The sequence below is a fragment of the Schistocerca cancellata genome, chromosome 1, assembly GCF_023864275.1.
Source record: "Schistocerca cancellata isolate TAMUIC-IGC-003103 chromosome 1, iqSchCanc2.1, whole genome shotgun sequence".
Taxonomy (NCBI): Eukaryota; Metazoa; Arthropoda; class Insecta; order Orthoptera; family Acrididae; genus Schistocerca; species Schistocerca cancellata.
Genome location: NC_064626.1, coordinates 777,593,268 through 777,605,972, shown reverse-complemented (window position 1 = coordinate 777,605,972; position 12,705 = coordinate 777,593,268). Strand labels below are relative to the sequence as shown.

At 44.5% G+C, this 12,705-nt stretch overlaps 2 protein-coding genes across 2 annotated transcripts in view; one reads left to right on the top strand and one right to left on the bottom strand.

The window, feature by feature from the left end:
• Nucleotides 1–821, bottom strand: part of LOC126187374 (kynurenine formamidase) — a 41,186-nt gene extending 40,365 nt beyond the window's left edge. Inside the window, exon 1 of the mRNA XM_049928426.1 lies at nt 694–821. Within this exon, the coding sequence (XP_049784383.1) occupies nt 694–732 (39 nt within the window). The 5' untranslated portion in view covers nt 733–821. The remainder of the gene's footprint in view (nt 1–693) is intronic.
• Nucleotides 1–12,705, top strand: part of LOC126187393 (waprin-Thr1) — a 158,643-nt gene that overhangs the window by 85,014 nt on the left and 60,924 nt on the right. The window lies entirely within an intron of this gene.

The following is a 12,705-nucleotide window of genomic DNA, read 5'->3' as shown; positions in this document are numbered from 1 at the left end:
AAGATAATACTTGTCGGTCATGTGGATACTGTTCACTCTCCCATCACGTTAAAATTCCTGTTAAAGCTGAGAATTATCCTGGGTTGCCCAGGCAGTTAGCAGATGTGGCGTGGGACGTTATTTCACGAACAAAATTCGTAATACACTGACCCAATTGTCATAAATACTGCTTAAATGTAGCTGACATTCGAAACGATCAAGAACTAATTTAACAAAACATCGGACATTTTCTTTTCCAAAAAAGACACTTTGCACTGGATAATTACATCGTTCTGTGCACAGAAAGCAACGTGTTTCGAGAGCCTCAGACATATTTCGTTGTTAGGAGAACTGACTGACCACCTATGGACAATACACAGATTTGATCGTCAGTTTATTTCACTGACTAACGCCGCGCTCATCACATTTTGCAGCAACGAAAGCCAGGCAGCTGCTCTGACTTTACACAGCGCTGCCTGTTGTCGACACACGAGGTAGACCCTGTCCTCCGGTGGTGCGAGGCTTACGTAATGATTTTCAAATCTCGTGAAAGTCACATCGTGCCGCGGCATGGACTAAACTCTACGCCGGGTGGAAGCGATCGTAGCAGAGCGGGAGCGTTGTGCTTCACACAAGACGTGTGAGGAAGCTGTGTGCTATAAGCGAACTTATGTCTTGAGATATATGTGCGAGGCGGAAGAGAGGTTGACATACCTGCCGCTGGGCGCCGCTCGTCGCGCTGTCCTCCGCCATGATGTGTGCGGAGAGGAGGCGCCGGGGCCACTGGGCCAGGCGCTCCTGCTCTGCCACCGTGACGTAACAGTCGGGCGAGGCACGGCGGGTTATCGTTACCGACGTGTTTGAAGACGCGTGATCCGATTACACGCTCCCCTTGCGACCGCCGCCTCGTAACCCCGAATTGAGCCGACAGCGGAAACCGATGTGACGCAGCTGCAAGGCATTGGACCCATTTTCGGGACAAAATGTTCAAACGTGTGTGAATTCCTAAGGGACCAAACTGCTGAGGTCATTGGTGCTCGACGTACACACTATTTAAACTACCTTATGCTAAGAACAACACACACACACACACACACACACCCATGTCCGAGGGAGGACTCGAACCTCCGGCGGGAGAGGCGGCGCAATCCGTGGCAAGGGGCCTAAGACCGCGCGGCCACTCCGCTCGGACATTTTAGGGAGGGCGGTCGTCCAAATCAGATTTAAAATTTGAACTGTATTCCTAAATACTGGCCCTACGACTTATCTTAGAAGATAGATTAAGGAAAAGCAAACCTACGTTTCTAGCATTTGTAGACTTAGAGAAAGCTTTTGACAATGTTGACTGGAATACTCTGTTTCAAATTCTGAAGGTGGCAGGGGTAAAATACAGGGAGCGAAAGGCTATTTACAATTTGTACAGAAACCATTGTAAAAGTCGAGGGGCATGAAAGAGAGGCAGTGGTTGCAAAGGTAATGAGACAGGGTTGTAGCCCTTGTACCAGCAGGTCAAATAGTTCAAATGGCTCTAAGCACTATGGGACTTAACCTCTGCGGTCATCAGTCCTCTAGACTTAGAACTACGTAAACCTAACTAACCTAAGGACATTACACACATTCATGCCCGAGGCAGGACTCGAACCTGCGACCGCAGCAGCAGCGCGGTTCCGGTCTGAAGCGCCTAGAACGGCTCTGTCGCAGCGGACGGCAATACTCTCTTTCAAATTATGAATGTGGAGGGGTAAATTACAGGGAGCGAAAGGTTATTCACAACTTGTGCAGAAACCAGACTGCAGTTAAACGAGTCGAGGGGCATGAATGGGAAGCAGTGGTCGAGAAGGGAGTAAGACAAGGTTGTAGCCTCTCCCCGATGGTATTCAATCTGTATATTGAGCAAGCTGTAACGGAAACAAAAGAAAAATTTGGAGTAGAAATTAAAATCCATGGAGAAGAAATAAAAACTTTAAGGTTTGCCGATGACATTGTAATTGTGTCAGAGACAGCAAAGGACTTGGAAGAACAGTTGAACGGAATGGACAGTGTCTTGAAAGGACGATGTAAGACGAACATCAACAAAAGCAAAACGAGAATAATGGTATGTAGCCGAATTAAATCAAGTGATGTTGACGGAATTAGATTAGGAAATGAGATACTTAAAGCAGTAGATGAGTTTTGCTATTTGGGGAGCAAAATAACTGATGATGGTCGAAGTAGAGAGGGTGTAAAATGTAGGCTTGTAATGGCAAAGGAAAGCGTTTCTGAAGAAGAGACATTTCTTAACATTGAGTATAGATTTAAGTGTCAGGAAGTCTTTTCTGAAAGTACACTCCTGGAAATTGAAATAAGAACACCGTGAATTCATTGTTCCAGGAAGGGGAAACTTTATTGACACATTCCTGAGGTCAGATACATCACATGATCACACTGACAGAACCACAGGCACATAGACACAGGCAACAGAGCATGCACAATGTCGGCACTAGTTCAGTGTATATCCACCTTTCGCAGCAATGCAGGCTGCTATTCTCCCATGGAGACGATCGTAGAGATGCTGGATGTAGTCCTGTGGAACGGCTTGCCATGCCATTTCCACCTGGCGCCTCAGCTGGACCAGCGTTCGTGCTGGACGTGCAGACCGCGTGAGACGACGCTTCATCCAGTCCCAAACATGCTCAATGGGGGACAGATCCGGAGATCTTGCTGGCCAGGGTAGTTGACGTACACCTTCTAGAGCACGTTGGGTGGCACGGGATACATGCGGACGTGCATTGTCCTGTTGGAACAGCAAGTTCCCTTGCCGGTCTAGGAATGGTAGAACGATGGGTTCGATGACGGTTTGGATGTACCGTGCACTATTCAGTGTCCCCTCGACGATCACCAGTGGTGTACGGCCAGTGTAGGAGATCGCTCCCCACACCATGATGCCGGGTGTTGGCCCTGTGTGCCTCGGTCGTATGCAGTCCTGATTGTGGCGCTCACCTGCACGGCGCCAAACACGCATACGACCATCATTGGCACCAAGGCAGAAGCGACTCTCAACGCTGAAGACGACACGTCTCCATTCGTCCCTCCATTCACGCCTGTCGCGACACCACTGGAGGCGAGCTGCACGATGTTGGGGCGTGAGCGGAAGACGGCCTAACGGTGTGCGGGACCGTAGCCCAGCTTCATGGAGACGGTTGCGAATGGTCCTCGCCGATACCCCAGGAGCAACAGTGTCCCTAATTTGCTGGGAAGTGGCGGTGCGGTCCCCTACGGCACTGCGTAGGATCCTACGGTCTTGGCGTGCATCCGTGCGTCGCTGCGGTCCGGTCCCAGGTCGACGGGCACGTGCACCTTCCGCCGACCACTGGCGACAACATCGATGTACTGTGGAGACCTCACGCCCCACGTGTTGAGCAATTCGGCGGTACGTCCACCCGGCCTCCCGCATCCCACTATACGCCCTCGCTCAAAGTCCGTCAACTGCACATACGGTTCACGTCCACGCTGTCGCGGCATGCTACCAGTGTTAAAGACTGCGATGGAGCTCCGTATGCCACGGCAAACTGGCTGACACTGACGGCGGCGGTGCACAAATGCTGCGCAGCTAGCGCCATTCGACGGCCAACACCGCGGTTCCTGGTGTGTCCGCTGTGCCGTGCGTATGATCATTGCTTGTACAGCCCTCTCGCAGTGTCCGGAGCAAGTATGGTGGGTCTGACACACCGGTGTCAATGTGTTCTTTTTTCCATTTCCAGGAGTGTATTTGTGAGGAGTGTTACCATATGCGGAAGTGAAAGATGGACGATAAATAGTTGAGACAAGAAGAGAATAGAAGCCTTCGAAATGTGGTGCTACAGAAGAATGCTGAATATTACATGGGTAGATCACGTAACTAATGAGGAGGTACTGAACATAATTGTGGAGAAGAGGACTTTGTGGCACAACCTGACTAAATGAAGGGATCGTTTGGTAGCACATGTTCTGAGGCATCAAGGGATCACCAATTTAGTATTAGAGGGAAGCGTGGAAGTAAAAATCGTAGAGGGAAACCAAGAGATAAATACACTAAGCAGATTAAGAACGACGTAGTTTTGCAGTAGTTACGCGGAGATGAAGAGGCTTGCACAGGATATACTAGCATGGAGAGCTGCATCAAACTAGTCTCTGGACTGAACGCCACAACAACAACATCATTCCTAAATCGTTCGAGGCGGATACAGGAATAGTTCTATTGAAGGGGCACGCCCTAATCCTGTGTAGACCCTTCGTTTCACCGAGAACGTTTTCATCTGTAAATCTAGTCGTCGATATGACATTAAACCCTGATCTACCTTGTTTTTCTAGTGAATGTCCATTTCATGTCAATAAATTTTTTGCATTTATAAAAACGACTATTAGATGGTGTCCTTGAGTTGTGTCATTCCTATTCTTTTAAAGGTTGTTGTTGTTACAACAATGACAACTCAAAAACTGTTCGAGATGTTTACAGTTGGCGTTTAAAGAAACAAATACAGTGAAAAAATGGCAGTTTCACGTATAAGTTTTTGTTGGATAATTTTTAACATATTAGTAAAGGTGAAACTTAACAACTAGTGCCTCGAATCGCAAAAATCAAGTTTATGTAAGATAACGGGTTCATAAAGAGCTGTTTAGAATTTGCAGAATTCTGTCGTGGTCGTGCTTTCGTCAGTGGCGTTGAATTTCGTAAACGTCGATAAAAATCAGTTGTTCTTCCAAAAAAGAATGTTGATGCCGTGCTTAACATGATTGAAGAGGAACGTTATGTGACTTACCGTGAGAGGAGCCATCCTTGCTATCGAAAACTGCATTACGTCTACATCTACATCTTCCTATTCTTCGGGCGGCCGGAGTGGCTGAGCGGTTCTAGGCGGTACAGTCTGGAACCGCGCGACCGCGGTAGTTGTAAGTTCTAGGGGACTGATGACCTCAGAAGTTAAGTCCCATAGTGCTCAGAGCCATTTGAACTATTTGAAACAATGTGTTAATAGTGTTTGTAGTGACAGATAGTGAGATATGAGTGAACAGTGTGGCTTTACATTATTTAATAAGTTATTTGTAAAAAATTTATTGTTTACCAGGAGTAAATCTAATGATTATCTCTAACTAGAAGCCTGTAAATGTATGTGTATACGAATTAGCTTATTTTAAATTGGTCTAAACTTGTAAATATTTTGACATGTTCCATACCCTTGTAAAAAGAGATCTACGGATGAATAAAGCTGCTACTACTACTACTACTACTACTACTACTACTACTACTTGTACCCCAGTAATTATCGTAGAATTCTGCAAACTACTCTGAAACGAGTGACAAAGGGTTCATTCCATTGGACCACTTATTAGGGCTTCTTCCCGTTCCACTGGCATATGGAGCCCAGGAAGAATGACTGATCAGATGCCTTATTCTAATCTTACTGTGGTGGCCCCTAAGGGAGTGGTACTTAGGGACTCTAGTATGCTTCTGAGTGTCTGTTCTTGAAAGTTTAATGTAAGTTTTTGCGGTATAGTTCGCTTCTATCAAGTTTTGGGCGATTCAGGCTTCTGAACACACTGTTACGCTCTCCCATGGGCCAAACAAAGCTGTGACAATATGTGCTGCCCTTCTTTGTATATGAAAAATATCCACTGATAGTCCTATCTGTGTCTCACACTCTTCACTAATATTCTTGGATGAGTCGCACGAGCATTTTTTGTGTTAGATGTTTCATTTGCATTATCTGCGAAAAATATTTGTTCGCAACGGATTTCGCACAGTCTGAAAGAAACTAAAAAACAGGATCGTATCATTTGTTGCAAGGAAATGCCCAAAACTTCGTTCGTCGAAGTACCGACTTCATACACAACATCGTCACAGGAAATGCCCAAAACTTCGTCCGTGGAAATACCGAATTCATATACAACATCGTCACAGGAAATGCACCTTGGATGTATGCCATCCATCGAGAAAGTTCCGATACCGATTTCATTGTCGATGCATAAGCGCCGCCAGCGTGGAAGCTACGGCGGAAGCTTGAACCAACGACTGTAAGCAGTAGATGTGCATTCTACTAGTCAATTGTGAGCAGGCAGCGGGCGTGCAAACGTGATGTGTCAACGTTCTTGTGTCGCTAGTCAAAATAGAGCAACATCTCTTAATTAAGTGTTGAAGACATTCTCCCCAACGTTTTTAAAAAGAAGAAACTGTGCTATTTTGCCCTGCGTATCCTGACTGTCGAATAAAAACAACGGAGCGTGAGCTCCTGCCGCCACTTGATTGAACTGCAAAACGGGGAAGAAGAACTTTTGCGACAGTTTCACATTGCTAAGTGAACGATCTGTGCGTTGTACTCGAGTAAAGGTGGGATAAGGGTGCAGGGGGAGGACTATGTAGAATACATCTACATCTGCGTGATTACTCTGCAATTCACCTTTAATTGCCTGTCAGAGGATTCATCGAAAAACCTTGAAGCTATTTCTCTACTGTTCCACTCTCGAACGGCGCTGTGGAAACACGAGCACTTAAATCTTTCTGTGTGAGCTCTGATTTCTGTTATTTTAATATGCTGATCACTTCTTCCTAAGTGGCTTGGTACCAACAAAGTATTTTCACAATCGGAGGAGAAAGTGGGTCATTGAAATTTCAGGAGTAGATCCTATCGTAATGAAAAACACCTTCGTTTTAATGATTGCCACCCGAACTCAAGTATCATGCCCGTGGCACTATCTCCCCTACTTCGTGATAATACAAAATGAGCTAGTCTACTTTGAACTTTCCGATGTGTTCCATCAGTCCAATATCATTCGTTTCCCACACCAAACAGAATCACTACAGGACGGGACGGACAAGCACGGTGTAAGCAGTCTCTTTTGAATACCAGTTGCACTTTCTAAGTGTTCTGGCAATAAATTGCAATCTTTGGTTTGCTTTTTCCCCTACATTATCTATGAGATCGTTCCAGTTTCAGTTATTCGTAATTGTAATCCCCAAGTACTTAGTTGAATTCACAACCTTTACATTCGTATGATTACTGTGTAACCGTAATTTAGCGGACTGCTTTCAGTACTCATGTGGATGAGTTCACACTTTTCGTTGTTTGGAGTCAATTGCCGCTTTTCGGATTTGTAAACTTGAATGTTGTAGATTTTATTAAAACATCTATTTCGCTAAGATCGCAAAGTGGGAAACAGTGATTACTAGTTTCAGCCGCTTGAACATTCATCTTCAGATCAGGATCCAACACATGATATCTAAATCAAGAGAATAAGTACGACTCTTAGTCATTACAGTGTTAACATCCTCAAGGAAATGACAACTTACAATATACATACATAATCCGTTCCCGCGGAGCAATGACCGTTCCATTAAATTTCGGGTGTGCAGTCGCATAAGCTCTGCTTCTCCTTCTCAAATTTCGGTTATATATTGTTCACCATCTTCTTCGAGAATTTCTAACCTCGGTGATTTGTGTCATGTCACCGCCAGACAGCACACTTGCTAGGTGGTAGCCTTTAAATCGGCGGTCCGTTAGTATACGTCGGACCCGCGTGTCGCCACTATCAGTGATTGCAGACCGAACGCCGCCACACGGCAGGTCTAGTCTAGACTCCCTAGCACTCGCTCCAGTTGTACAGCCGACTTTGCTAGCGATGGTTCACTGACCACATACGCTCTCATTTGCAGAGACGACAGTTTAGCATAGCCTTCAGCTACGTCATTTGCTACGACCTAGCAAGGCGCCATATTCAGTTACTATATTCTGAACAGATAATATTGTGAATCATGTACCGTCAAGAGCGACATTCATCATTTATGGATTAAAGTTAAGTATGAAACTAATTACGTCCGCTCTCTGAATTCTCATTCCTTGTCATGTTCCAGACCTCATGTCAGTATAGTTCTTCCCTCCTCACACCAGCCTGCGTGAGCTAAAACGCGTGCATTTTGGCCTCCTCTAGTAACACGGTGTTGGCTCTTCTGCCAACCCAACAATTTGTAGGTTTAGTAGCTTGACTGTTTTTCGTAACTCTTCCTCGGTTTGCTTGTTAAATCTCTTGAAGATTTTTCTTCTGTATTGGTCACTTGTTTATCTTGGTCTCGTGCTGGTGCATGTTGACACTATTCGCGCAACAGGCCACTGACGGTCCTGCTTTATTCTTCCTTTATTCTTATTTCATCCCCCTAGTCCCATATGGGCCGAAAGTGAGCTGTCAGCAGTACAGTTCTCCGTTCTTCAGTCAAGCAAATTAAAAATAAAATACAATGAGAAAACATAAACAAAACTTGTGGTTTTTCTATTTTAAATTAAAAATCCGAGATGGACAGTTAAGAAAACCAGAAATATACAAATTTTAGAAACACATCACAGGAAGGTGAAATTCCAATAAAAACTCCGAAGCACTCACTGCACTTTCACTTAGAAACTGAAGGACTTGCAGTAGGATGAGAGGTATTGGCGGAGGAAAGAGTATGTTCCCTAGGGTTGGGGTATGTGGGTAGAAAGATAGGGGTATGTTAAATATGAAAAACTATGGAGATTTGAGGTAGGAGCTGAGGTGTATAGTGGGAAAAACAGTCGATGGGAAAGACAGGGGGGTGAAGAGTAGTGTGGTGTTTGGGTAAGGCCGTGGCTGCAAGAGGAAAGGGAGGGGGATGGATGGAGAGGAAAAGGAGAGAGAAGACTTGATGCGCAGTGGGATAGGAGGGGAAGAGTTAAAGTTGGCAGGGGGGATAAACATCATGACGGATCTCATTGTCCGAGAGAGCGAGTTGGTTGAATTGCTATAGAATATGGTGTGTGTGGAGGTGTACGGATGGAGGGTTGTGTTTGCGAAGGTGCGGCGGCATACCAGGGTTGGTGATCAGAAGGTTGGTGGGGTTTCCACGTTAGTTTTCGGTCGAGGTTAAAATTCTTAGGATTTTCTGCTAAATTGGTAGACAGAAGTTTACTTTCGTTTTCGCTGAATGCTTCATGCATAGCCCCCCCCCCCCCCCCCTTACATTTATTTTGGCTTCGTTTGGTTTTTGTTAGTCTATGAGGCCTTGCCTACGTTTAAATTTGCTGTGAACTTCGGTTGTCGAAGCATGGTGGGCATTTTCCACCCCCACAATTTTGCTTGGCATCTCTCTAAAGCGTATTATACAAAGCTCGTGATCTTTGTCCATTGACGCTCAACATTGTCTGCTCCTCGTGTTGACTTATCAGGAATCTGAAATCTTCTCTTGTCGCTCTTGCTAATAAGAATGATCTTCCTCTCTTTCTCTCTATTCTGTTTACAGCGTATTCAGAGATGCTGTTTCGGCCTTTATTCACTGATACCCTATTCTACGCTGAGTCGAGAAGTACAAGTCTGTCATCATCAGGTCCAAGATATCATCTTCAGAGTCGATTCTCTGATTGACAGTTGAAGGTAATTTTGGGAGAAGCACCTAGAACAATTTCACTCTGATCTCTGTCCCTACAATCCGTCCTAAACTGTGGAGCTAGTAGTGGGGAAAAGTTGGCACTATTTGCTTTGTTTAGCACTAAGCCCACAACTTGTCTAGTTTCAATCCTCCTTCTTTTTGGTTAATTTTTTTTTTTTGTAATTTAAAATTTCTATGGCCTCTCAGTACATTCTTATATAGTAGCCTAATAATTGTATCTGGATAAAACGGCAATATCAAAGAAACGATTGTGATAGTTCCTTGGCCACAATGAATCATCTGCTACTACCGATTTAGCCTTGTTGTCCAGACAAGTGGTCTTTTGTTGTTGCGTTTGTGCAAGAGATTTTATTGTCATCTCTATATACACTCATGACCACTGAATATATATATATATATATATATATATATATATATATATATATATATATATATATATATATATAGGGTGTTTCAAAAATGACCGGTATATTTGAAACGGCAATAAAAACTAAACGAGCAGCGATAGAAACACACCGTTTGTTGCAATATGCTTGGAACAACAGTACATTTTCAGGCAGACAAACTTTCGAAATGTACTGTTGTCCCAAGCATATTGCAACAAACGGTGTATTTCTATCGCTGCTCGTTTAGTTTTTACTGCCGTTTCAAATATACCGGTCATTTTTGAAACACCCTGTATATATATATATATATACAGGGTGTTACAAAAAGGTACGGCCAAACTTTCAGGAAACATTCCTCACACACAAAGAAAGAAAATATGTTATGTGGACATGTGTCCGGAAACGCTTACTTTCCATGTTAGAGCTCATTTTATTACTTCTCTTCAAATCACATTAATCATGGAATGGAAACACACAGCAACAGAACGTACCAGCGTGACTTGAAACACTTTGTTACAAGAAATGTTCAAAATGTCCTCCGTTAGCGAGGATACATGCATCCACTCTCCGTCGCATGGAATCCCTGATGCGCTGATGCAGCCCTGGAGAATGGCGTATTGTATCACAGCCGTCCACAATACGAGCACGAGGAGTCTCTACATTTGGTACCGGGGTTGCGTAGACAAGAGCGTGGAGGCCATGGAATTGGTCCGCCTCTACCAGTCCATCGGTCACCGAATCTGTTGTTGAGAAGCGTACGAACACTTCGACTGAAATGTGATGGAGCTCCATCGTGCATGAACCACATGTTGTGTCGTACTTGTAAAGGCACATGTTCTAGCAGAACAGGTAGAGTATCCCGCTCAATTGAGCGTAGGTGGAAGAACATGGGGCCCAATCAAGACTTCACCAACAATGCCTGCCCAAACGTTCACAGAAAATCTATGTTGATGACGTGATTGCACAATTGCGTGCGGATTCTCGTCAGCCCACACATGTTGATTGTGAAAATTTACAATTTGATCACGTTGGAATGAAGCCTCATCCGTAAAGAGAACATTTGCACTGAAATGAGGATTGACACATTGTTGGATGAACCATTCGCAGAAGTGTACCCGTGGAGGCCAATCAGCTGCTGATAGTGCCTGCACACGCTGTACATGGTATGGAAACAACTGGTTCTCCCGTAGCACTCTCCATACAGTGACGTGGTCAACGTTATCTTGTACAGCAGCAACTTCTCTGACGCTGACATTAGGGTTATCGTCAACTGCACGAAGAATTGGCTCGTCCATTGCAGATGTCCTCGTCTCTCTAGGTCTTCCCCAGTCGCGAGTCATAGGCTGGAATGTTCCGTGCTCCCTAAGACGCCGATCAATTGTTTCGAACGTCTTCCTGTCGGGACACCTTCGTTCTGGAAATCTGTTTCGATACAAACGTACCGCGCCACGGCTATTTCCCCGTGCTAAGCCATACATCAAATGGGCATCTGCCAACTCCGCATTTGTAAACAATGCACTGACTGCAAAACCACGTTCGTGATGAACACTAACCTCTTGATGCTACTACTGACGTGCTTGATGCTAGTACTGTAGAGCAATGAGTCGCATGTCAACACAAGCACCGAAGTCAATATTACCTTCCTTCAATTGGGCCAACTGGCGGTGAATCGAGGAAGTACAGTACATACTGACGAAACTAAAATGAGCTCTAACATGGAAATTAAGCGTTTCCGGACAAATGTTCACATAACATCTTTTCTTTATTTGTGTGTGAGGAATGTTTCCTGAAAGTTTGAACTTACCTTTTAACTGGCTTGTGCTAGCCAAAGATGTGAATTTCGATCACAGGATAGGCAAGAGGCGCTCTTCTAGCGGATATTACCAAGGCCGGCTCTTCGGTGCCTAACGTATGGGAAACTTCTTACCCATGGTCGTGTATAGAATGAGTTTTCCGCACTGCTCCGTGTCAACCTGTCAACCATGTACGGTGAGTAAGTACCCTCATTCAGGAGAATCGGTCACCAACAGTTGGTTACCACAGGCAATATGTTGATGTCTGAGATTGCTGCCGACTGTTTCAGATGGTAAAAGCGAACAGATGAACCAAGATGAAGCAATCACTCGTTAATTCAATGAGTCAGTCATCAGCCGGACCATTCAGAATAACATTCTCGTTGTGGCGAACAGACACCATCACCTCATACATGTATCTCTGCTCAAGGCACGTCGCTGGATACAGAGATTACCAGGGATGCCATTGAACCCCCAAAGGCTGGAAATACGGCGTCTGGACTGATAAGCTGCGGTATGTATTGGTACACATCGATGGCATTCACCAATACGTCAGGATACTCACATGATCGAAGTGATGGAGAAATTCGTGGGAGACCCCTGAAATATCTCCCTATGGTCTGATCACGTGCTTTAGTGTTTTCGCTTTCAGCAGAGCACAGATTGTGTTGCCAGGTCCAAAAATAGAAAAGCCGGTACCGGTGTAATATTTTGCCGGACATTTAGTCCAAAAGCCGGGCTACCTACTTTAAACAGAAATAGTCATTTGGGTATTTTCAATCGTCTCTAAATAGTCAATTAAAGCCCGTTTTCAACTAAGATCAGATTTAAACGTGCTTAAACTGGAAAGAACCACTAAACAGCCATATAATTTGACAATTATGACTGCAACGACTTGTTTTAACAACCGAACAACGCAATGACGTTACATTACGACAATGTTCGCCCAATGAACATCTCTTTGACTTTATCTTCTCTACTGTGCTTAATTAAATTATTCCTAATTACAATTTATTCAGCTATTTAACGAAAACATCTAACAAAAAATAAAATAAATGTATCCCAACGTAAAAGATCCGTTATAGGGGACATGTCTCTCATATTTGGAATTATTCCAGTGAGGATGCTTCAGGAAACA